Consider the following 23,420-nt stretch of genomic DNA (forward strand, 5'->3'; position numbering starts at 1 on the left):
TTGTATACAAATCCCATTTGAGCCTGGACAAGTGCCCTATACACAAATACAGTAATTTTCCTGCAGCAAATTGTGTAAGAGTCACAGTAAGCTGGACAAATCCTATGAAGTGTTTCACGGCAGCTCAGAGCAGGTTTATCAGCCAACGGAGTACAAAAATGCCTTTTGTTTCTCAGAGCTCTTAGACTTTGGAATTGTGGATCTGTCCTATTTGTTCCCATTGGACAGATCAGGAAAAGGAGGTTGAGAGCTTAAGTTGGGGTGGGAGTGGGTGGGGTAGGGGCTGGGAATCCTGGCAGCCTGATTCTGGAGCCCCTCTCCTGCCCACTGCTGGGGACTGCCACTCTGTCAAACTGTAGAGGGTAGGAAACTCATAAAACAACAAAAAGCTCTAAGGCAATGTTTTACACACACACACAATTCCAGTCTACTTCTCTCCCTACCTTTGGTAAGTTTTGCCAGAAGGAACAAATTAACAATGACATCAAACACATTAGGAATCAACTAAACTTCTATAGAAACAAACCAACCAACCCCAGTGATAGCAGAACTTTCTGGCCGGGGCTAAGAAATGCTTAGCTTTTCTCCCTCTGAGAATCTGCTGACATCACATGCTGCAAGTCCCATCAGGGAACATCACCTGCCTCCTGCCAAGGCATCGCTGCAGGCACCAGAGATGCGTGTGGACAGGCGGACTGAAAAAATGTATGTCCCAGAACCTGACCAGCAGACTGCCCGACCGTCATGAGTGCATGCTCCTGGCAAACGCACAGGCTACTGAGAACCACGTCCACCTGAGGCACACGGCACCCACTGTACACTGGACGCCCAGCAGCCGCAGAGCCCGCCCGCACAGTGAGGGGATTCCTACCCAGCTCTCCCACTTCTGGAGCCCACACACGTCTTCTGTCCTGGGCTTCGGAAGCAAAGCGGCGAGATTCCCAGGTCCACTCATGCTTCCCCACTCTTCCCCTTCGTCCTGTCCCCTGCAGACACAAGACCCCGGGGGAGAGCCACCCTCCTTAGAAGCGCCAAGCCAGGGGGAGGTGGCAGAGGATGGACTGTGCTGGGACCTTCATGCCTGGTGAGCTGTGCTAACTCCACCTTTTCCCCAGCCTGCAGAGCACATGAAGCTTAAGATTTTCAATTTTAACTCCTTTGGAACTTTCCGAGAACCTTCTAAAACTCATTTTCTCCCAGTTTGCAAGTCTGGCCACTGTTTTAGAGGAATAGTGGGGAGAATGGCCAGGACAGATGCTGCAAGCTCTGCCTTCTCAGCGACCCTGTCCCTGGGGCTGCTCTCTAGGGAACCAGATGTGTCAAGGATGGTACGAAAGTACAAGCACCTGCCCTCTGTGGCTACAGCCATGACAGCTCCAGTTCCCTGGAGGAAAGCAGCTTGCCCCTGACTCCTACCTTCCCAGAGGAAGGCCATTTACTAGATGGACACTCCTTCTAAGGAGCCAAGGCAGTTTTCTATAAGTAGATAAGGGCTCTCTGCTCAATATGAGAAACAGAGCTTACTCTACTGCAGCAGGAGGAAAAATCAGCCCAGTAAACAGCACGGACGGGGCCCTCTCTGGGGAGGCTCTGCAGTTCAAGACCATTGTAGGACTGGATCCCTGGTCGGGAGGGAATTTCCGAGGCCTGCCAAACTTTGGGAGAAGCTCGCGTGCTAATGCAGCCTGAAGCCTGGTGGCCTCGCCAGCAGTTCCAGGGACAACTGGGAAAGGATGGATGGAGGAATGGGCCCCACCCCTGTTGTTCACTGACTTCCTCTGTTGATTTTATCACGGGGAGACACAGGCGTGAGAAATCACTAGCTTCGGGAAGAGAGGAGCAGCTGGTTTTCCTAAGGAATGGGAGTGGGTGGTTGGAGCTCTTGCGATTTGGTGGGTAGGGGCAGGGATCCTACCTTTACTGTTAGGAAAGGGCAGTCCTACACATCCAAGAATTGTCCTTTCCAAATACCCCAGTGAACCAGGTAAGACCTGTTCAGGCCCCTGTGGGTCTGACCGAATTCTTCCCACTTTCTCTCTAGTGTCTTGCCTCCTTGCCTTTCCTCAAACTACATCAGCAGGCCCCTGCCTCAGGGCCTTTGCACCTGCTCTTTCCTCACTCTCACTCTGTTCAGATCTCTGCTCAAACGTCACCTCAGAAAGGATGTTGTTCATCACTCACCCTGAAATAGCCCCTGTCCCTCTATCCCTTGACCTAGTTTAATTTTTCCTTATCAAACTTCCTACTACCTAGTTTTATATTGAGTACATTAATCTATTTTCTGTCTCTTTACAACCTTTATGATGGTACCTTTTCTGTTTTACTCAGCCTTATATCCTTTGCACTAGAACAGCATTTGACATGTAGTAAGTGCTCAGTAAATATCTGTTTCACGTACAATTAAGGTTCTAAGAACTAGCGGTAACCTGTTGACCCAAGGGCAGCCTAGATCACACAGAGGGAGAGTAGGGGAGCCACCCTTACGTCCTCAGACTCGAAGACGTGGCAGATCATCTTGTACTGCCTTTTCCCATCCTGCGACGGGTGGGAGGCTTCCACATTCTCCTGGGAATTGGAGCGGGGCATCCGCCTGCGGGCCATCAGGACAACGATGTTCCCGATGTCTGCGATGTAGGAAATGGTCCTCAGAGGGTGGTCCATCATTGTCTCCTGGAAGGCAGAAGGGAGAGGATGGGAAGTCTAGTGTCGCATCTAATGACCCATGAGAGTGTGCCACCCCACGGCCCGGCCAAATGTGGTCCACGCTCAGCGGGAGGGGGCTCCAGGGCTCACTGTAAAGACTCAGTGCACAGATTTACGCGCCCCACCCAGGCCTGGGGGCAACTCCCTTGGCTTGTGGTAACCCAGAGCAGGGAGTGGTCTGGTATGTGAAAAGAAACTAATTATTTTACAACCAGTAGAATTTCTGGTGGGGAAGTTAAAATATAAAAAATCTGCATGTGATGGCTATATTTTATGTGTGTGTGTATGTGTGACTTTAAACAAAATTTCTTAAAAGGCTAATCTGTTCAAGTTCATGAATCTTCTGATAAAAACTTAAGAGAATTACTAGCAAACAATATCCATGGTTTATTTCTTCCTTTGATCTTTAATAGCCCCAAACCCCCTACCAAGCTCTCCCCACCCTCTGACTCCAGCAGCACAATGTGTGGAAGCCAGCAACTAGGGACAGCTGCTCTGTGGACAAGGGCACAGTCCCTTGGTTGCCACTAAGTTTCACCCCCTGGGAAGGTGGGAGCCAGCTGATACCTGCGTGTCGGCATTCAATACTTTGATTCTCTGGGTAGAAATGAAGAGGTCTACCTCGGTCATGGGCTGAGATTCACCTTCGGGAGCCTGAGAAAGAAAATGCACCAAGGGAAAGCTTAATACATCACTCTGACCCAGGTATACGGGAGCAAGGTTAGCTCACACACAGAGGCATCGAGACACAGTCACCAGAACAGCGATGCAGACTCCAGAATCAGACTGCCCAAGCTGAAGGGACCACAGAGAGGATGAGCAGGGGGACAGGTGTGAGCACAGGGAGAAATGCAGACTCCCCTTTGCTTCTTTCCCCTTGGAGGCAGTAACTCTGCAGTAGTTTCGACTCAGTGATTGTGAATGGTGCTCTCTGCAAGGGTTTTGGAGCCCAACAGATTGAAGGAATAAGGGTGATGGACTCATACCCCAGGACCTTAGAGGAGGTCCGAGTTTGCTCCTGCTCAAGTGTTTAGGCACAATGTTTACAGCAGGTGCAAACCAGGTGTTTGGAGGCAGTTCTGGTAAGAGGGTCTTCACATTCACACACCACCACAGCAACACAGAAGCAGTACCCACCCCGAGAGCCACCCCACTAAGAGCGAGCCCAGGTGCCTCCACGTCCCACGGGTTGCTCATAAGCACCTAGAAGCTCCACAACCAAAAAAGCGCATCAGTCTGGTTCATTTAGGGCTTCACTCTGCACACGTGGTTATTAGCGAGTTTTCTTTTTTGCATCCAGCAATCTGACAAATCCACAAATCAAACATGACTGTAATTGGGCAGACCCCAGTCCCTGCCACGGGAATGCTCCTGAATGGTGGTTACGTCCACACTACAGTAGGACTCACTTGGCATCCCCAATCTGCTCCCTGTCGTCCCTCTGAAGTGAAATGACTCATGAGCAACAGAAAATGGCCACTTTAGGCAACTGAGTTTTGAGAAACGTTGGCTTATGGGGGCGGTTCAAAAAGAAATCTGAACAAAAACTTGCTGGATGCAGAAAATAAAAACACGAAATAAGAAAAAAGGCAAAACATAAATAAATGAAAAAAAAAAACCAAAACAAACAGGCATAACACCAAGCTGATGACGTTGTTTGTACTGCACCTTCTTCCTGCTTTTGGCTAATTTCTGGGCCATCTGCTTAGCATGGAACAAACAGAGACAGGAGAACAGTTAGAAGAGAACTTGCAGAGACTCAAAGTTGAAAAGGGAACTGACAAACTAGTATCAACAGGGGCGTAAAGCATCTCTGTGGGACGGAGCCTGGCTTAAAAAAATCCCACTCTGTATCTGATCTCCTAAATCAGAATTTAGTAGGTGGCAGGGGCAGGAGGAGGAAGGAAATGTACTGAAGTGCTTCTTATACTTAACTGCAAGTGATGTTTTCAAAGAACCAACTTTTGGTTCTTTGACTTCCTTCACTATATGCCTGTTTTCAAATTTCAGTGATTTCAGCCTCTATATTTCCTTCTACTTTCTTTGGGTTGAATTTGCTGATTTTTTTCTAACTTCATAAGATGAAAACTTAAATCACTGATTTCCAAACTTTTTTCTTTCCTGATATATTTACATAAAGCTATGAATCTTCCTCTTAATCTCTGCTTTAGCTGTATTCCACAAATTTTGATATATTGCAATTTAATTATTGTTTCATTCAAAACATGTTCTAATTTCCACTGTGATCTCTTCTGTGAACCTTATTTAGAACTGTGTTCTTAACTTAATACATTTGAAGATTTCCTAACTATCCTTTTGTTACTGATTTCTGAATTTACTGTTCTCCCTCTTTATGTCTAGTATTACTTCTGGCCTTAAATTTGTATAATATTAATATAGTCTATCCCTAACTAGAAACGGATGTAGTAGTCAAGACAGCATAGTTGATAAAGGCAGAAAGTCTGGGGTCAGACTTTAGAAACTGAATGCTGGCTCTGCTACTTACTAGCTGTGTAACTGGGAACAAGCCATTTAACGTCTCTGTGCTTCATTTTCCTCAACTGTCAAATGGGGATAAAAACAGTATCTACTTCATTGGGCTGTTCTGAGGATAAAACATATACAGCTGACCCTTGAACAATGTGGGGGTTACGGGTGCCACCTGTTGCAGAGTCAGAAGTCCCCATGTAACTTAGAGTTGGCCCTCTGTATATGCAGTTCGCTTCCTTTGTATCCACAGTGCTGCGTCCTTGGATTCAAGCAGTCTCAGGCCGTACAGCACTGTAGTATTTACTATCAGAAAAAACCCGCATTTAAGAGGACCTGTGTTGTTGAAATGTCTACTGTATAGACCACGGTGTCAGAACAGTGCCTGGGCATTACAAGCACTCTATTTGTGTTTGCTCTTATATGATTATGATGTTAGATGGTTGTAATTTACCTACATCAGGATGCAATCTCTCGGCTTTGAATACTATGTATACACAGATCTTGCGCAAATCATGGTGAGTTGATGGCCAAACCACGGGCACCGTCATGGTGCTGGGGGTGGGGCGCAGGAAGAACTAACTGCTCCCTGTGCTGCTCGGTACTCACCTGGTAGCAAAGCTCTTGCTCTCAGCAGCACGGCACTACTTCATTACTAACTAAGATGTGTGGTCTGTGCTACCTCATCGTGAAGAAACTGGATGCATCAGCCATCCAAACACCACACAGCTCATCTCTGGTGCAGCTAGGAAACTCGGACAGCCCCGCTCCCACACAGCCACCCCACGGCTCTTACTGGTGGTCAGGAGTTCATGGTCAACAGTCTTCTCTGGAAAAGTCTGAAGGCAGCAACTGCAAGCGTTATCCTAACTGCTGCACGTGATAGTGGGATTATTTCCGCCTCTGAGGAGTGGTCCTGATGCCACGGCACAGAGGTTCCTGGGTGGAATCTGAGAGTCCTGCTGGGGGTGTTCTGATCCGCACCACTTAGAATCCTCAAGACAGATGACTGATGTGAGCGTCTGATCTGCCTGTCTTTTCCTACCTCCCCTGAAAGGGTATGGCAGTAATGCACCAATTTCATTATTTGATACCCAAACCTAACAGCTACTGGTCAGAATTCTCCACTCTAGGGAAGAGTGATCTGAAAGGGCCCTTTTCAAGGGAAAGTAAGTCTGCCACCAATGGAATGCCCAAATTCTGGTTTCTTATACTGGAATGAGTGATGAGGAAGAGGATTCAGAAGGCAAACTGAGTTTCATGAAAGGCATTCTGAGACGATTTTTATGAAGTTAAAAAATATCTTATGCACTTAGAGTAATACCACCTTGAAATCACGTATGAAATTCCAGTGCCCTGAAACAAATTAGCATTAAAAATTTAGATATAACATTGGAAATGATGATGAGATTGGGGCCAGAAGGAGAAACTGGAGCAGCAGGGAAAGGTCTAAGGGAACCTTAAGGCCAGCACACACCTTGAAGCAAGGAATGACAACATCCACTGAAATCCTCGTGTCTTAGGAGACTGACTATGGCTTACCACCCAGCAGGCTGTGGTTCAAAGGACGTGGCACTGTCCATCCAATCGCTCGATCCACAAAGTGTACTGAGTACCTGCTGTTTTCAGACTCTCCAGGTTAGTCATGCCGGGGATCCTCCCGACTAGTCTAGCTTTTCTTTCCCCAGCTGACATTCACTGAGCACTTGGTATGTGCCAGTGTCCTTCTAAGCAGTTCACATCAATCAATGTAACAGCTTACAGCAACTCTGTGAGGTAGGCGCTACATTACCCTCATCTTTCAGAAGAGGTAATCGAGGCACAGAGAGGCTAATTAACTTGCCCAAGGTCACACAGCTATTAAGTGGCAGAACAGATATTCAAACCCTGGAATTCTCACTCTACATTCTAAATTGCTCTTGTGCCATCTGGACAAGTTTCTCCTCTATAAATCCCTCAGTCTGTCTGTAAAATGGAGTTAATAATACCCACCTCACGAGACTCCCCACCCCCTCCACGTGGAGGCATAAATGAGATCATGTACATGAAGGGTCTATTCTAAGTGCCAGTATCTTCTTTATCAACCATCAACTTCTTTTAAGTCAGATGGGAAATCAGATGGTTTAGACAAAGCTACATGGATAGAAATTTTAATCTACAATTAAAACATAATATTTAACACTTAAAGAAAATGTTTCCATAAAAGAATGAAAAAAAAACCTCATCTTTTGGGGCAGGCTAGTAAAGACAGATATAAGAATATTTGATAATGAATGCTTCTTACAAAAACGTATGGACCCCCAAAAAAATCAAATGCTATTTGTGAGCTTCATAAATGTATAAAGAAAATGGAGACCCATATACCACACTCTGCATGGACACGAAGCAGTTTCTGTGGCTCAGGCAGCGGTCAGTAGGTCCCCCCGCCTTCCAGGCGAAGAGCAGAGAACGAGGTGGGAATGAGGGTGGAATGGAGCATGGAGATGCAGGGAGAGAAAGGCAGGCAAGTGAGGGAGCTGCATGGGCTTCAAGCTTGGCTCTCTAGGGAGGGTTAAGGCATGGTTCCCACACTGGGGGCTGGGGGAAGTGGGTGTCTGCCTCGGGCGCTTTAGAGACTGACAGTATGGAGGGCAAAGTTCTCTCCAGAAGTTTTTCCTAAAACAGGTTTAAGACAGTCCTATCACCAAGACTATGCGGTATCACAGTAATGTATTCTGCATTCAAGTAATTGTGGAAGCGTCCGGTTAAACAGACTGAATTAAATCTCCTTAGGGCAGGACTTCTCAGAGCCTTTAACAGGAAAACGTACGTGGCAAATATCCAGAAAGGTCTGTTCTGCGGCATTTCTTGAGCTTATTTGCCAAAGGAGCCCCATCACTGAGAAGCCCTTGGCTTGACTGGAACGTGCCGGCACAGCTGGAGGACAGAAGCTCCCAGTACAGATTCCTGGGCTCCACCCCCATGAGTTTCTGACAGGGGCGGAGCCTGAGAATCTGCATTTTAAACAAATTCCCAGGGGCTGCTGCTGACTGGGGATCCCCACTTTGAGAAAATTTCTGAATCATATGGGGGCTTCCTGGAAGGATATGGCTACCTCTCAAAAATGATGAACAAAAGCCAGAAAGGATACGTTAGAGAAGATGCAAAGATGAAAAAAAAAAAACTTTACAAAAATGACAGATGTCCTCTAATTCTGCTACTGCATTCAGACGCATCTTATTTCCTACATTTTTGCTAGATGGAAACGTCTTTTAATTTCAGATTCCTCGGCCTGCCTAGTGTTATTGTTACCTAAACACCCCTCTTGCCTCCCTTATTAGACTGCATGTTTCTCAGGGTCAAGGACTGGGTCTGGGCTGATTTTTATCTCCTGAGATGCCTATCACAGGATCCTGCACAAGGACAGTTTGCTGTTTGAGCCAAATTCATATCTAGCTAAACCAGAACTCCAAATTCTCTCCCCACCTAGGCAAATGTATCTACAAGGTCTTTGTTAGATTAAGAGGATTGTAATTCTTAAGACTCCAAGTATAAATCCAATATCACTATTTAATTCCAGTCCACACTTGGTGCTATGTGAGTGACAAACACTCTGTCATCGACGGACAGACCCGAAATTAAAGCCTGCTTTGAAGTGGAAACCCGAGTGTCAGGTTGAGTGCTTGCTTAGAGAGGGGCACCACAAACACACAGACGGCCACAGCTGGACGCCTGGCGAGGTGGGTCTCACTCACATCGCCGGGTCATACAAACAATGGAGGCAGAGGAAAGAGGGGCACGGTGGGATCCCCGTGGGGAGGGAGGAAGAGGAATCAGAAAAAGAAAGAGGGGAATTCCTCTCTCTCTTTGTAGGTGGAAACACCAAGCCAGAAATTACTCATCAGTTTGTGGTGAGGGTATTATTTCTAAATGGATTTCCAAAGAAATCCACAAAGCTTTTTTGGCCCCTTCCTCCCTGGAGGGACGTGGCGATAAAATACCTATAGCCTGATTCTGCTCTGCATCCCTCTAGAGGTGGCCTAGAGTAACTCATTCCTGAAAGGTCAGCTTCTCTTCAGGAAAAAGAGTGGCACCGCCTCCCTCAGAGAAGGAGGGGATGCTAAGCACGTGGCACACGCCCCTCCTGAGACCGCCCGAGTAACATGGAGAAATTCTCTCGGCCCCTCAGTTCCCTGTGCACAATCGCTAACTTTCTAGGGGCACAGAAATAAACTGTGGGTTCTAAATGCATGCAGCCTTCTCCACTTACGATTTGAAAAAGCATCAGGCTGGGTATAAAGGCAAACAATCTGACAGCCATTTAAATGGATGTAAAAGGAACACGAGGCAGAAAATATTTAATGACAGGCAACAGTTCCTTCAGATGCATAGAAACACACCATAAAATGATACTTATAAATGAAATGCAACCATTGAATCTTACCACACTGTAATGAATTCCTCACACTACAGTAATTTGCTGTTAAAATAAATACATGCTTTCCTGATGCTTACTCTGCTCTAGGCAGGTCTAACATGGATTTATAATCAGAGAGCCACTGTCTCGCTGGTTTTGATTGACAAAGACATGAAATTTTTTGTTCAAATGACCTGTGGAACTTCTGGATACCAATCCTCTGAAGCTTCAGAGTAAACTTTCTGGTTTCTCATCAGGCTGCTGGAGAAAGAACACTCTCAGAAACCACTGTGGAAGTCAGAAGGTACCACGCACAGTACACGTGGCCCTGGGTGGGTGTGGTCCGGGGGTGCGGGAGTCCTCCCCGCGGGCTGCTCTGCACTCAGGTGACTGGTCCCCCCTCACACATGTCGCAGGGCAGCGGAAGGGCAGAGAGACTATCTGCAGGCGTCAAGGGCTACCCATCAGGAGCCAATCGACAGAACCTCGGGAAAACTCATCTCAAAGCAACACGCAGTTTTTGGTCTCAGGCATCTTCAGGACCTTTTTCAGGGCAGACAGTTGCTTTGTTCTGGCCCAAGGTGCTGGCGGCACTCCATGGCACACGAACCACATGGTGCCACCTAAGGGTCCCTATCACCCTGGGCTTGTCCATAATTCTAGGTGGTATTGGCATCAGGGTGAAAGTTCTAGAGCTCTGCATTTCCAATGAAATCCAACCAGTTCTGGCTGGTTCAAACTAGCTGTGAATGATTTCAACTAGACAAAAGTCGTTCTTCAGGGAGCAAACAGGCTCGCTCCTTTTAAATCTTGACACAACAGATCCAGACAGGTTATGACTGGTTTGAACTAGGTTAGCCTTTCACTGATGTGGTTCAGACTAGCCAGGGTAGATTTGATCAAATGGTTTGCCTTCTGTGAAGCAAGCCAGTTCCGTCTGGCTTGAATGGGATCAACCAGTTCAAAAGCAGTGAGACACAGTTTGCGTCACACCGTAACACAAATGTTTCAGTCACCGATCTCTACCTGCCACTGGAAGTGCAGTGACACAGCTCTCATGTTGGAACTACGACACTTAAACACTGTCCTTCCGCATCATCTCAACTTTTCTAAGCTGTGATCATATGTACTTTCTCCTCAAGACTGGCCACTAAGGACAACCAAAATACATGGTACTTATACATCAAGACTCCAGCACACTTTGGAAACCTTTCTCCTGTTAGGACTGTTAGCAGGTACATGAGCACCGCTTGCCATGTCACTTCCGTCTACTCTCTTCTAAACTCGGGACTAGATCCACGAGGGGTGAGGTGCCCCCTGTGGACGGCTCAGGGGCCCACACCTGCCACCGCCCCCTCGGAGCACACGGCGCCCCTCACCTTGATCCTGCTCACTGCCTCCTGTGCCTGCATCATGCGCACGTTTTTGGAGGGAGTTTTGTCTGAGAGCAGCTGGGTGGAGCCGAGGTAATTGGCAGCAAAAATGATTCCATCGATCAAGTCCTCGGGGTCACAGGGTCCAGGAACTGTAACACACACAGAGCCACGGTGGTAAGAGAGGCCACTGCCATGTCCCCATCCAAGCCACCTCTCCCCTGCTGCTCGGCACTAGCACAGGTGGGCCAGTTCTAGGGACCCCAGAGTAGGTGCCACCTCCTGCTAATCTAAGGCATCCCTCTGGTCTACCTTCACTCAGCCCTCGTTTTCAAATAGAAGGAACAATTACTTCTTAGGTCCATTTACTGTGAGAAGCAGTGTGAATATTTAAACATTAAACAAAATTCAGGGATAAAGGATATTGTTTCATCTGTTAGACTGTGAGCTCTTTGAGGGCAAAGAGCACGTCACATTTGTCTCTGGCTCTCCTGTGTCTAGTCAGTATCGGTCACCCAGTGGGTATCAAATAAATGTTTGCTGGACACACGCTTGGGTGAGCAGAAGGCTGTCTTATTAGAAAACTTCGTTTCACAGCCATTCCTTTACCGGCCACCCATTCATGTTCCCCACCCCCCATTTATTTTATTCATAATGGGAGAAACAAATTTTATAAATCAGAAAAATGGGCATGGGTTTCAGATTGCTTGGATTCCTATAATGGCCTCTGACCTCAATTCTGTAAGAGAGATATTACCCCAAAGCCATGGTCTAATGCTGTCAACCTCCCCGACTTACAGGCTATATTGTTCCCAGCCTGCATCCACACATATATCAATTCCAAGGGAAATCCGAATTTTCTGTTCTCATTGACCAGACTTTTAAATCAAACTTTAAATATTTTAAATTGGGGGCATCTGATTCTAACCACAATCACTTGTAAATCCTACTGGAAATTAAAACATGTTTGGGGCTAACATATAACTTTCCAACAGACGCACTAAGAAAGGCATTTTAATTCTACAAAATGGAAACGTATATATTTTCCTTAAAGCCCACTGCTAAAACTTCAGGGTTTCAAATTAGATAACTTGAAATGGAAACAATTTGCTTTTTCCTCTTGGAGAGCTAATCTGAAATGGCTTTTATTTTTATCCTTACACATCAAGCTCATCTTGAGCTTAACAGCTGCTTCCCAGAATAAGCTACTTATCAGGGTACAGACCTAAAACAATCTATTCCCTTCCCTAAAACCAAGGTGGTGGTGGAAAAAAAGAAATTAACAATGTTTTACAAAAGGCCGTGTTCACAAAGCATCTATGTAGTAATTAAATAAGGAAACCTGTTTATTTTTTCGATTCTCAGTCTTTCTGAGAAGGACTTCTGGGCAAACATTGAATGGTACCCAGACAAACCTGCCTCCACTACATACCAGTCATTTACAAGGTTCTCAGCAGCCACGTGCTTTCTACCCTGAAACTTTTATAGATGTGAGAAGGATTCAGGTCATTTCCAATGTACAACATTTGTCGTATAGCAGGGAAGCACTGTCTAAATAAAATCATATGTGGACAAGCTTGGGCCCACCCTATGCCTTGTAAATGGGTTCACAACATTATATAAACATAATCATTTTTGCCAACCAGCGACTGAGAAAAAAGAGATCTCATCTGGGACAGCAACTTTTAAGAAACTTTTATTTATTTATTTGGGGAAAATAATGAATGTTAAGAGAACAAAAATGAAATATCTTCTCTACAGAACTCCCAATATCATACATTCATCACTGAATTTAGCTCTAGTTACTGAAAAGGGTCTCTCTTCGACCACAGTAAGTATAGATATGCAGATATGTTTAAGAGCAACCCAGATAATATTTAAATGGCTGTATAAATGTCAAGCAGCCAAGAGAAATATTGGACCTAAACACATATAAATTCAAGATATGACCTTATGTCAATTATCCTCCACGGAAACTGACTAGAATCAAATGTCACCGTATAACACTCACAAAAAAAGCCCTCGTTTCCTAAGCTCATTTTAGGGTCAGTGCTAGCGTATTCTTTTAAAAGTTAAAAAAAAAATTGAAGCTATAATGGTCCTAAATCAAGGAATCGCAGGCTTTCCCCGTCAGCGATGCCTGTGTGTTGCTCTGCAGGTGAACAAGCACACACAGTATATCTTCACACTCATGTCAATGCTGAGCTTGAAAACCTCTAGGCCTGGAGGAATGGATATGAAGAAGAATAGTTTCCAAACATCTAAAAACTCCCCAAGGTGTTCTTGTGGAGTTTTGGAGCTTTGCAAAAATGGTGCAAATAATTTCCAGGTTACTCAAGAAAGAAACTTGGGTAAAAACCGAACCTATGAGCTTGTCTGGGCTTCAAGCCCAAGGGTTCAGGAAGGTTTATGAGTCCAAGTAGTTCATTCTTGAGCAGTGGAACACACTGACTATTCACACACAGGCTTCAAAGGCCAAAAATGCTGTCTGGGCATCCTCTGGCTCCCAGAAAATCCTTCTTCAAGGAAATGACAGTGCGCCCTGCCCCCAGATCATCTGCCATCCTCCCTGGTAGAGTCAGTGGCACTGACCCATTTGTGTGGTCTGACCTCAAGCTGGGTGCCGAGCCTGGATGGCGTCCGGCCCCACCTGGCCTACTATGGGATGCCCCTGTGCAGGGAATAACCTGAGTGGCAGCCCTGCATACAAAATAGATTACAGGGACAACTGTGGGGTCACACTGCTGGTTCGTGGCTTTGCTCTGCTCCTCTGAGGGACCCTGGGAAAGTTGTGCACGCCCTCCATGTCTCAGCTCTCTCATGCACAACATGGAGATAACACTCAAACCCACTTTACAAGATCGACGGGAGGGTTCAATCAGTTATTACACGGAAAGTGCTTAGAACAGTACCTGGCAGAGAGTAAGTACTTGACGTTACTGTTACTAGCTCATCCAAGCAAGAGACAGGAATTATTGGGAAGGTCTTTTAAAAATTTTTTTTTAAGTGAAGAGAACCCAAACTTCTCCCTTAGTTAAACCTCCTTCCCACCTGAATGGTCCTTGAGGGATTCAAGAGGTGCACCGGACCACAGGTAAGGGAGCTTGTTGGATTTTGAATTCACTGTGGCCAGTTCTAGGCTGGGCAAAGCCCCCCGCCTCACACCAGCCTCACTCTAGCCGCAGAGTCTCCCGGATGGAATCAGCAAAGGCAGGGAGCAGGGTCTTGAGAGGGTCACAGCTATTGTTCTTTTAATCTAAGATTCTAAGACTTAAGACAATGAATAAGCGACTTTGTGGCCTTTCTTCCCCACTAGCATTTCATGGCCCAGGGCTTCAAATGCTAAAAGATTCATGAACGACTCAGTGTTCAATATTTCCTTTTCAGTTCTTACCTTCAACGTAGGTTGGGAATGAAGCCAAGCTTTTTCTTGACTGTAATTAAGACAAAGAGGTTTCAAAAAGGGCAAAGCATGATGAAAAATGTATTAACACAACCATCCACACGACTTGAAAAATAAATACATCACCAATGGCAGATATTAACCAGCTGTCAATCGTTTTTGGCTACAGAAAGTAAAGTGTGAATAAACATACACATTTATTGTTAAAGGTCACTCAAAGCCCAGAACCATCCATTCATATTTTAGATAATCTGAAAATCCTGCCTTCCACAATCAGAGAGATGTCTGTCATCTTAAAGACTAAATCATGGACCAAAATTCATAATCAGTAATAGCAATAAAAAGGGCTCAGTTTGTATTCTTAAGAATCTGGGTGTCTGAGTGAGAAACTGCTGATTAGCAAAAGCACCAACGAAATGATTATATGTTAAAATTAAGAATTCGCTTGGAGAATTTTATTCCACTTTGCTGCACTGATCTCTCACTGTGCTAAAAATGGCTGCAAGTTTTTAATCTCTCCCTTTCATCTCTTACTGATTTATTTCAGTTAAAAAATTCCATTACATAAGTCATTATTGTGTGTTACCTTAAAATAAGAACACAATAAACAAAGAAGTCATTTAAAAACCTTGGAATTTCTTATATTAAGTAACACCTCACAGAAAAGGTCAGACTCCCAATAGCATCCTTGGAAGTGGATATAATCAGCTAGAAACCTTCTAGAACCTGACTGGATGGCACTTAAAATGCTAGCTCTCAGAGGAGTAATACTTACCACTTGGTTCCTTTCACAACTAACACGACTGTCCTAGAGATAACTCTGAGTGGAGTAAGAGTTAGATAATTCTTTCCTGCTTCAACCAGTAACAGAATTTGCAGCTGGTATGTCTGGAGCAGGGTGATGTGAGCATTGCAGGAGTGGAAAGCTAAGGTAAAACACAAGAGTCCCTAAAATGGGCAAAATTAGGGTTTGCATGGCCAAAGGTTACCCTCAGAAAGCCTAGAGATTTTCATTGCTAAGAAGCTACCAGGTGTTAGGTGATCATTTAAATATGTGCCTTTCAGAAGAAGACAACACAGCTACTCTATGGGTTGACTTGAATGGATGGCACACTCTGGGGTGCCTTGTGGGCTGGCAGAGTGAAGGGCCCTGGGTGACGGCTGGGATATCATGGGAAGCAACTCCGTATCACAGCACTTTATAGTGTTCTTCACTTGGAAGATGGGAATAGCAAAGGGATGATTAATGAGTTAATCTGTGTATGACATTCAAAAAAAACAGCAGTGTTGTTATGTGAAAAACTGGAGGCAGTCAAACCTGATTTTCAGACTCTGCTTAATTCAGGACAATGACAAGAATCCAACACTAATCACACAATACCCCACGCAGGGCAATCTCAGTACACCTGCTGCAGATGTGCCCACTGGGATGAAAGGGTTCCTCACACAGAGGGTGGGTTTTGGGTTTCAGAAAGGATCACTTTTACAGAAACTAAGGACACAAATCCACCGGGAATGAAAGGTTACTGGCTGCTAATGCATTTATGGAAAAATGCACACCTAGTGAAAGCTAAGATATGTGGTTAAGGGGAACGAGAACTCCAATTTCAGTGGTGCTTTACATTAATTTTACTTTCAATTTACCCAAGTGACAAGACAGACCCAGTGGAGGGCCTCTTGGCTTAAATTCTGTTGGTTTAAAGAAAAAAAATCCATGAATTCATGGTATGCAGATGAAAGTTAGCTTCTTCAGGAGTGAGGGTCACAAACTTTCAGATTATTATTCCCCAACCATTTCCCCATCCCTGCCCTCAGCATCTAGGGGTAATGATGGTTTTCCTTTGTTTAATCAAAATGATTTAGCCTCCAGGTACATCCAAGAAGCCAATTCAGATTTTCTTGGGCACTTAGGGTACTTTTCTGAATGTTAATCTCAAGGACACTGTCCAGATTTTAGCAGAAGCTACAAAAAAATTGCATTAGTCTATAGTTCTGAAAGCTGTTGTTTTATTTAGAGCCACCACAGAGGGCATTTGGTACATTCACTTCTCTATTCATGAGCTCATGACTGGCTTTCTTTAGTCTCTAGGGTAGTAAATTTTTCTTTTTAAAGAAAGAGTTTTGTGAAATGAAAGAATCTCTAATTACTGCACACAAAGAGGATTTTCATCATTATTTCTAAAGATATGCAGAAACATGTGCCAAGTCCTGTAGGAACCGAAAAACTAACAAATTTGCCTTGCTTATTACATCTGATGAATAATCAAATGCTGAATATTCAGATGTCTGATTAGCCCTTTGTTTTCTCATATGTGGACAGAGATGAACATTAGTTGATCCTTAACATTAAAGAATTAATAGAGCCACATTCAAGAAGATAAAGGCCAAATCTTTGGGATGTTCCAGGAGGTCACACAAACTGTATGCAGAACCTGGGGGCCTGAAAATTGGAACAGTGACATACAAGCCACCTTGTCCGTACAGTGTGTGACCTGCAAGTACTCCTCATCTCAGGGACAGCAGATTCTGGTGTTAAGAGCACAGGCTTTTGAGAGCTCAGGATTCAAAACCTGGCGCCACCACTTGTGAGATCTGGGGCCTCAGGTAAGTTACTCAACCTCTAAGCTTCCTCCATTAACAAATGAGGACAATAATTCCTACGTCACAGAATAATTTTAAGGATTAAATGAGATACTATGTGATTTGCTTGGCCTGATGCCTGAACACCATAAATGCTCAAGTAATGGTAATTTCCATTACTGTTATTATCACGATGGCTTCTTGCCATTTGTTCTCACTGATCCATGGGTTATGAATAAAGTATAAGGTGAAATTGTGGGATACAGGGCCAGCAGAAACTGTAACCCCATTTCTCCTGTGCCAGTGGACTGAGGATCAAGATCAGAGAAGGACAAAGTATATTTCAAATCTAAATTCTAATGCTGGTGTCATTTCAGAGAAGGTCTCCTTATGTTTGTATGGTTTCATATGAACAGATTAATAAAAAATACTTATCCCTGTATGCATATTTAATGGAAAATGTATGTATTCAATGACACTTTAACAGTAAATTTTAACTAAGGCCCCCTTTGGAAGCGATCTGCCACTCAGATTAAAATGGAGATTGCTTTCTTTTGTTGAACTGAACATAAAATTATTAGCAAAAGGAAGGAAAATGAGACTCATTTATTACGTGCTTTCGCTCTTTAATGCCTATCCTCAGTGTTGAGGAGGCAGCATCTATATTTAGAGTGAACGGAGCCCACACACGGATTATGGTGCAGGCCAGTGTCTACTTGACCCTAGTCTGTAAGTAGACACGAGTGGCAGTTAGCTGGGTATAAAAGGACAACGGGTGCTGGAGAACGCAATGGTTCCTCCCACTGAAAAATACCTGCCTTTTTCTAGTCCCAGAAACCCTAGTGGGAGCAAGCAGCATCTTGTCTCTTAAATATTCTCTACTGGAGCTCAGCGTGGCCTCCATCAGTTAGGTGACCATGTGATTTGTCCTCCAAAGTGACACTTTAGGGCTACACCACACACAGCTATTTAAATGAGTTAAAGTGGAAATAAAGTGCAGAATTCAGTTCCTAGATCCCACTGGCTATATTTCAAGGGCTTGCTAGGTACACGTGGCTAGTGATGACCACACAGGACAGCACAGAAGTAGAACACTTCCAACGCTGTAGAACGTTCTCCTGGACAGCACTGCTTCAGAAAGTGAGAAACTGGTGTTTGCCACATGCATTGCTTGGAAAACAGGTGTGAACTGGAACTACCCCAGGGAAACCAAGACAAGTGGTCACCCTGTTGTCATGAAAGATATTTCACTTGGGCCTGAAATAAATGAGTATTTAAGAAACCAGGGCATTTTCCAAACCCCAAAGCAACTGTAATGCCACATATCGAGGCTCGTAACACGATGAGAAAGGATGCTGAACAGAGTTTTTGATGTGTAATGTCTAAGAGCACTTCCTGCAGTCAAACATTCTGTAATGTTCTATAATCTCTGCTTCCAGGGCAACAGCCACTAGTCAGGTAGTCAGGCTGCTGAGCACGTGGAATGGCTGGTGTGCCCGGGGAAGTAAAGTTTTCATTTTATTTGTGAAGTAAAATAGACGTCTGTGGCTAGTGGCTATCAAATTGGATGGCATGGCTTTAATCACCGAATTCCACACTGGAGAGATAAGAATTTTTCTCCCCAGGGTAATTTGGGTCGGCAGCTCTGTGGGAGACTGGAGAGCATAAACCAGAATTAGAATAAAACATAATGGGTTATAAAATAGATAAACAACCAGGTCCTACACCATATAGCACAGTGAACTGTATTCAGTATCTTGTAATAATCTATAATGAAAAAGAATATGAAAAAGCATATATATACACACACACACATATATATATCTATATAACTGAATCACCGTGCTGTACACCAGAAACTAACACAACATTGTAAGTCAACTATGCTTCAATAAAAAACAAAACAAAACATAATGGAATGGTGGCTTTTGGAACAAGGTGGTACCCTACCTCTTTATTTGTGGAGGCGTCCGCGGGGTCACTGGGATGAAGGGGAGTGCTCGAAGACTCTGCACCCAGGGGTGAGGAACTGCCTGGAGATGGAGACTAGAACACAGAGAGCAAAGGAAAACACAGTGAGAACTGGGTGAACAGCCCGGCCTTGGGGGGCCAGGGGGCGGGGAGAGAGGAGAAAGCTGCACACACTGAAGGAACATTTCAGCCTTAAGCAAACTTCCCTGGAAAGGAACTGCCAACTAGACATAAAAGGCTTGGATTTGTCAAGCTTTCTTTAAATTCCTGCCATGTTTTCAAAGGAGCCTTTACAGCTCAGCCCCACCCACCACTACCCCTGGCCAAGTGTTTGAACACAGCAGAAGCTGAATATCAAACTTAAAGCCCTGGATGAATAAAGCTAACAGTGATACTCAAATGTTTGTTTTTAAAACATTTTTTCTTATTGAAGGATTCAAACCCTTGGGGTACCGTTAATGTCTTATAAAATCACCTGCCCAAGATTACCTGAAAAATTAAAACATGAATTTTTAAAGAGGTAGCTGGGCCTGATCTTGATGACTGGAGACCACATCACCTGCGTTTTCCTAGTCGGTTCAGATTTCAATTATTTTGTCTGGTTTAATCTGCTGGCCACTGAAAACACACGAGATATTTCAGCATCCAAACGGCGTTATCTTGACTGCTCTTAGAAGAGTTAAAAAAAATTCTTTGTTAAATGATATATTTAAAAATAAGGCTTAGAAAAGGTTTGGAAAGCACAGTCCCCATCAGGTGTGCTGCTGCCCCAGGTGGAGGGCTCGGGCTCGCTGTGCAGACCCTGCAGGAACGGGTATGAAGCGCCAGGGCAGGGCCCGTAAATCCCTGCCGACTGAGCCACCAAAGAATGAAAACAAGCACAGGGGTGAGATTAATGCGGGCACTGAAAACTGTCCCTGGCCGATTACCAAACAACTCTGTGTGCTCCTGAAATCTGGGGGATGAAGAGAATCTTCAGGTGACCCACAGGGATGCTTGAGAATTCTGTAGTGATGGTCTTCTGAGAGCAAGAACGCACCACCTCACAGTTCGTTGGTGATGTCTGCCAGAAGGCACAAAACCGAACCCACGCAAGGATCTCTCTCTGAGGACACATGGGGATGTGAATGAGGAGATGTACGTCCTGGGCAAGAAAGAAAATCGTACCAGTAGTAGCCTGAATCTGCTTCTGCTCTCTGGAGACTGGGCCCCAGGGGAGAGGCACAGAGATACAGTAAAATACCTCTGCAGGGGAAGGGAGAATGTTCCACGAAGTGGTGGTGCTGAGGAGGGGTGGGTGCACATTAATGCACAAGCGGGACCTCAGAGAGCACTGTGTGAAATCATTAAAAAAAAATACATCTTTCCCTAAAAGCCTGACATGGAGGAAACTGTAAAGATGATGTGGTGAAACGCAGCACTATTCACACGGACATCATACTGTCCCAGCCTATTGCTGTGAGGCCTGGATTTGTTTCCCACAAGCCCATATACCTGATTCTGGGCAGGGAGGTGAGGACTAAGGAGTCTCTTGAGCATTCAAAAGCAAAACTCAGCTGCTCTGCAGTTAAACCAAGAGGACGAGTGTTAGGGTAACATCAGACATAAAATACCCAAGACCCATGGTCCCTGGATGCAAGGAAGGAGCCCCGCATGCCTTTAAAAAGAAACGCACAGAATTTTTCACTGGGCACCCAAGAGAGCTGGTGGGCACTTGCTGAGTTAGCTCCATGTCTGGCCTTCTCAAAATTAATGTAGTGGGTCGGGGGGTATAGCTCGGTGGGAGAGCGCACGCTTAGCATACACGAGGTCCTGGGTTCAATCCCTAGTACCTCCACTAAAAACAAATAAATAAACCTAATTACCCCACCCCCACCAAAATTAATCTAGTGAAGTCTTCATAAGAATTTAATACCTTTACATTTTTCCAGTTTTTCAAATCTGAAGAGCTTCCTTAGATATTTATGTCTATTTTTTCCCCAAGTAATTTTCTCTGTCACAAAGACTTTTAAGGTCTAGTCCCTGGGGAAGCTAGTGCAGCTGCTTTTTCTTTAATTGCTTGGTTTGAGGTCCATGTATCAGCTTCATTAAAAACACTCGCAAAGAATCCCATAGAGCCTATTTCTCTAATTATTTTCTGTTGCAAATTTAAAAATGGAGTCTTTGCAACATCACAGGCACCAGGTCATCTCTGGATGATGTGAGAGACAGGTTATCTGGAGAGCAGGCTGGGACGCAGACGACGTAGATCAGACCCCGCACTAAGGGTCAGTGACCAGAGCCGGGCGCCCGCCATGGGACACCAAGCAAGATGCACAAATGTGACTTCGGTGGGCACTGCTCTCACTGAGCCTCTCATGGGAGTCTTTATCAGGGACCACCTGCCCTCAGACACTCATGCTCTAGCCTTCTGCTTGCAAATGAAGCCCCTGTGCTTCCTTCTATTTGCACATGCAGTTAGTGACCTCCATCTAGAGAGTTCTTCCTCATTCTCTCCTTTCAAAGCACTCATCTTGCTGAAGCTTTCTCAGACTCTATCCAAGGTTCTGTTCACCCGTGATGGCAGCACGTGCCAGGCTTTATAATGATCTGTTTCTCTGTATGCCTCCCCTCGCCCAAGAGCTCTCTGGCTGGGCTCTTGTCTTACTCATCTTTTTAATCCAAACGCCTAGCCTTGGGTCTCATAAGCAGTAGGCACCCAGTAATTGTTTACTGAATAAATGATGTCAGTGGGGTTTCCAGCCTTACCATGTTTTCCCACTTGCATGGAAAGCAGTCAATAACTACTCTCTTACATTGTTTTTCGTGGTCAATGGGAAGCTTCTTTCTGATATAGGACCCCGACACCGTTATGTGTAGAACGTTACATCTGCATTCCGAAATGCAGAAACGGTCTTTGCCGATGAAGATTCTGACCTTCGCTTCAGCAAAGCTCATCTGAAGCAGAAAGCTGTCCCCAAATGAGAGAACCTCACCTGGTGGAAGCCTGCTCCTCACCACACCATTGCTGACAAAGTCAAGGTGGACAAATGCTTTCAGAGCAGACAAAGCCTCCACGGAGCCCAGACAAAGGTGTTCATGTCAACTCACCGCAAATGTCTGCTTTAAAAGCCCTCCGCCCCTTACTCCCAACTTCTGCCTTGTTATATTCTCAGAAGTGGAGAGAAACCAGAAGTTGGCTAATACTTTTTACTTTCAAAGAAGGTACTGGAGGCAAAGTTTAACCAATGAAATACGATGAAAAAAGTAAAAACTATCATTACGTATTTCTGTCTGGAGTCTCATGCCTTCTGGGTTGCTAGATGGATATTCAATTTTAGGCAAATGAGACCAAAAGGTGGGAAGCAAATGTGGGCTTGGAAATTCACAAAGGTACGTGCCACATGGCGCACCTACAAGGAGGTAGTGTTCAAAGGTGACTCCCCAACTCCCTGCTCCGGTAATTACAGGAGGTCTTCTAAGCTCAACAGTTTGTCTTCAGCAGACTATGTTCTAGCAGACGCTTCACAGCTATGATCTAAATTTATAGCCACCGCCCTGGGGTTCCACAAAGCAAAGCTCTCAGTCTTAAGACTTAGGCTCTTCAGTGTCAGGACAAGAGATGGAGAGTCCTGTCCTTAGGCCTAAGGAGACAAAAGCATCCCAAGGGAAAGCCGATCATTCATTTAACATCCAACTGCCCATCTCCTAGGGGCAAACACAGTACTGCTGGTGGTAGGGGTGAGGCAAATAGCTCACCGAACTTTTGGGATATGCTTGGAAGGGAGAAATGCAGTGCACAAGTAATTATCATTCATTTATTCCTTAACAGACATTTCAGTGCCTCCTTATGTTCCTAGCACTGGGCCCAAGAGGCAAGAGATGTTGTGGTCCTGTCCTTCACCCCTTTCCAGATAATGGGAGGAGGCAGACATGTGAATTCAGTGCCCGGGGCAGGGGGCTAGGATATTAATTCATACCTTCATACCTAGGGACACGGGGTTGGGAGGGATGGATTCCATAGGAGGGGGAGGGGTGTGTTTCAGCAGTGCTACATCGGGAAGGAACTGCTTTAGCTGAATCATGAAAACTGGATGGTATTCATGCAGCAGGATGGGATGGGATAGGGAAGAGCTGGAAGGTACTGGAGACAGAGGGAGGGAGGGAAGCCCAACTCTGCAGGGAAAGGAGAGAGGAGCTCAAGAGCAGGGCAGGGACCAGTCACTGGGGACCCACTTGGTGACAAACTTTGCCTACTCTGCCCGGAGGGTATTTTCCTCTTGCGTCACTGGCCCGTTGTCCTCACTGAAGCAGCACATTCTAGGCACTTAAGAATGATTTCCTGAACTGAACTGAAAGATCTAAAGGAGGGAGGGGTTATCATTTTTGCCCTTTCCTTTCCCTTAAGCCTCTTTGATCCTTGGACATCTGCTCAAAGAAAAGATTACCACCCAGAAAAGTTGACAGGATGACACTGAGAACATCCCAAGGCCATGGGTCAAGGGGCCCCTGGCTCTTTCCAAATGGA

At 45.1% G+C, this 23,420-nt stretch overlaps 1 protein-coding gene across 4 annotated transcripts in view; it reads right to left on the reverse strand.

Annotated features, from left to right (window-relative positions):
• APBA1 (amyloid beta precursor protein binding family A member 1) overlaps nt 1-23,420 on the reverse strand; it is a 210,048-nt gene that overhangs the window by 17,508 nt on the left and 169,120 nt on the right. For 3 of the 4 annotated variants that reach the window (XM_032477804.1, XM_032477803.1, XM_032477805.1), the window contains exons 3-8: nt 18,893-18,988; nt 14,354-14,393; nt 10,966-11,111; nt 4,372-4,404; nt 3,271-3,357; nt 2,485-2,670 (exon numbers count right to left, since the gene is read on the reverse strand). In XM_032477804.1, coding sequence (XP_032333695.1) covers nt 2,485-2,670; nt 3,271-3,357; nt 4,372-4,404; nt 10,966-11,111; nt 14,354-14,393; nt 18,893-18,988 — 588 coding nt within the window. The remainder of the gene's footprint in view (nt 1-2,484; nt 2,671-3,270; nt 3,358-4,371; nt 4,405-10,965; nt 11,112-14,353; nt 14,394-18,892; nt 18,989-23,420) is intronic. The other variant, XM_032477806.1, reaches the window with a different exon arrangement.

Source organism: Camelus ferus, chromosome 4 (genome assembly GCF_009834535.1).
Source record: "Camelus ferus isolate YT-003-E chromosome 4, BCGSAC_Cfer_1.0, whole genome shotgun sequence".
NCBI classification, from domain to species: domain Eukaryota; kingdom Metazoa; phylum Chordata; class Mammalia; order Artiodactyla; family Camelidae; genus Camelus; species Camelus ferus.